The sequence below is a fragment of the Procambarus clarkii genome, chromosome 39 (assembly GCF_040958095.1).
Source record: "Procambarus clarkii isolate CNS0578487 chromosome 39, FALCON_Pclarkii_2.0, whole genome shotgun sequence".
NCBI classification, from domain to species: domain Eukaryota; kingdom Metazoa; phylum Arthropoda; class Malacostraca; order Decapoda; family Cambaridae; genus Procambarus; species Procambarus clarkii.
The window spans coordinates 25,592,600-25,593,952 of record NC_091188.1 but is presented as its reverse complement, the minus strand read 5'-3'; the positions used below and the strand labels follow the sequence as shown (position 1 = coordinate 25,593,952).

At 38.7% G+C, this 1,353-nt stretch overlaps 1 protein-coding gene across 3 annotated transcripts in view; it reads left to right on the top strand.

Annotated features, from left to right (window-relative positions):
• Positions 1–1,085, top strand: part of LOC123760274 (uncharacterized) — an 18,390-nt gene extending 17,305 nt beyond the window's left edge. For all 3 annotated transcript variants that reach the window (XM_045745792.2, XM_045745793.2, XM_069338393.1), the window contains exon 5: positions 49–1,085. In XM_045745792.2, the coding sequence (XP_045601748.1) occupies positions 49–200 (152 nt within the window). In that variant the 3' untranslated portion in view covers positions 201–1,085. The remainder of the gene's footprint in view (positions 1–48) is intronic.
• Positions 1,086–1,353: the final 268 nt, after the last annotated feature.

Genomic DNA, 1,353 nt, shown 5'->3' with positions numbered 1-1,353 from the left:
ATTTAATATTTTAATTTCTGAGTACAAGTGTATTGCTTATGTTGACAGGGGATGAGAGGCGAAAAAGATCTCCGCGAAGGCCAGGCAGCGCCAGGAGGGTGGCTACACAGCACAAGCACTTCGCCTCGGGCAGTATACCCAAGGAGTACCAGGAGCTGCTCGCGCAGGCGAGGCTGTCCGCCAAACGCAAAGGCCGCTGACGTTCTCTGTGATGGGTTGGTGAGCAGTACGAGAGAGCACGCAACAAGGGGAGACTTCTGTACGCTGAGCGAGTCGCAAGTCTCGCTCTATGCAAATATAATAGGAGCTTAAAGGTTTCAGGGTCATTACGATGAACATTTTGATATGGTGCTTGCTTGACAGCTGGGAAATTGGAGTGGGGGAGTTAATACATAAGAATAATGCAGCAGAGCATGTATTATACGGAATTTACGTCTCCAATTGGTAATTTAACAATACAAATATTTTTCATATTGTATAAATAAGGTGCTCATAAAATGTCATAGGCAAGTTTTATAATTATGTTCCTGCTCTATGGATAAGAATGTTTGATTTATGAAGTGAGAACCTCTTCTTTTTTAGTGTATAAAGTAGGGAATCCTGCAGTAGATTTTTCATTGTGTTTTCAAAAGTGAAACACTTTTTTTATTTTAACAAAGTGAACCTTTTGTTTCCTATGTTTAAACCATTGTGTTGTTTGTTCATAACAATGAACACCGTATGTTTTTTGTTCAAAGTAGTGAACCCATTTTGGTGTATGTATAACACAGCAAATTCATCATGTTCATAGTAATTTACCTGAAAGCCACCACTTCTCTATTGAACTTGACGAGGACAGGAAGCTGGCGGCTTGTCAAAGGTTATCCCCATTTGTTCTGATTTTTAAATAATTGTTGTGTCTCTAGCAACTCGTATTTTTTTTTCATATCTGTTAATTAAAGCATTATTACTAACCTGTTACTCTGCATGAAATACAATATCTACAACATATTAGAATCATGATTGTTTGATGTTTGCTTAAGTTTGCTTAAGCCTCAATTAGTTCACATTCTCATAATAAAAGTAATAAAATAATAAACTGATAATATGAATAATATAATTATATCCTCTTGTTGTGCACCCAACTAATTCTCCTCACCAAATGTAATGGCTTCCAACTCATGATATTTATGTGATGTATATGACTTCGAACCTCGACCCTTGTATATGACCTGGACCCTTGAATGACGTAGACCTCGACAACCTCCTCGAGCTTACTGGATGTTATTGGCTACTCTCAGTCTTGTACAGAGTTTTCTTACATTCGTATGGTTCGTGTGCGTGTGTGGCCAGCACCCACAACCTCCTTCCTGC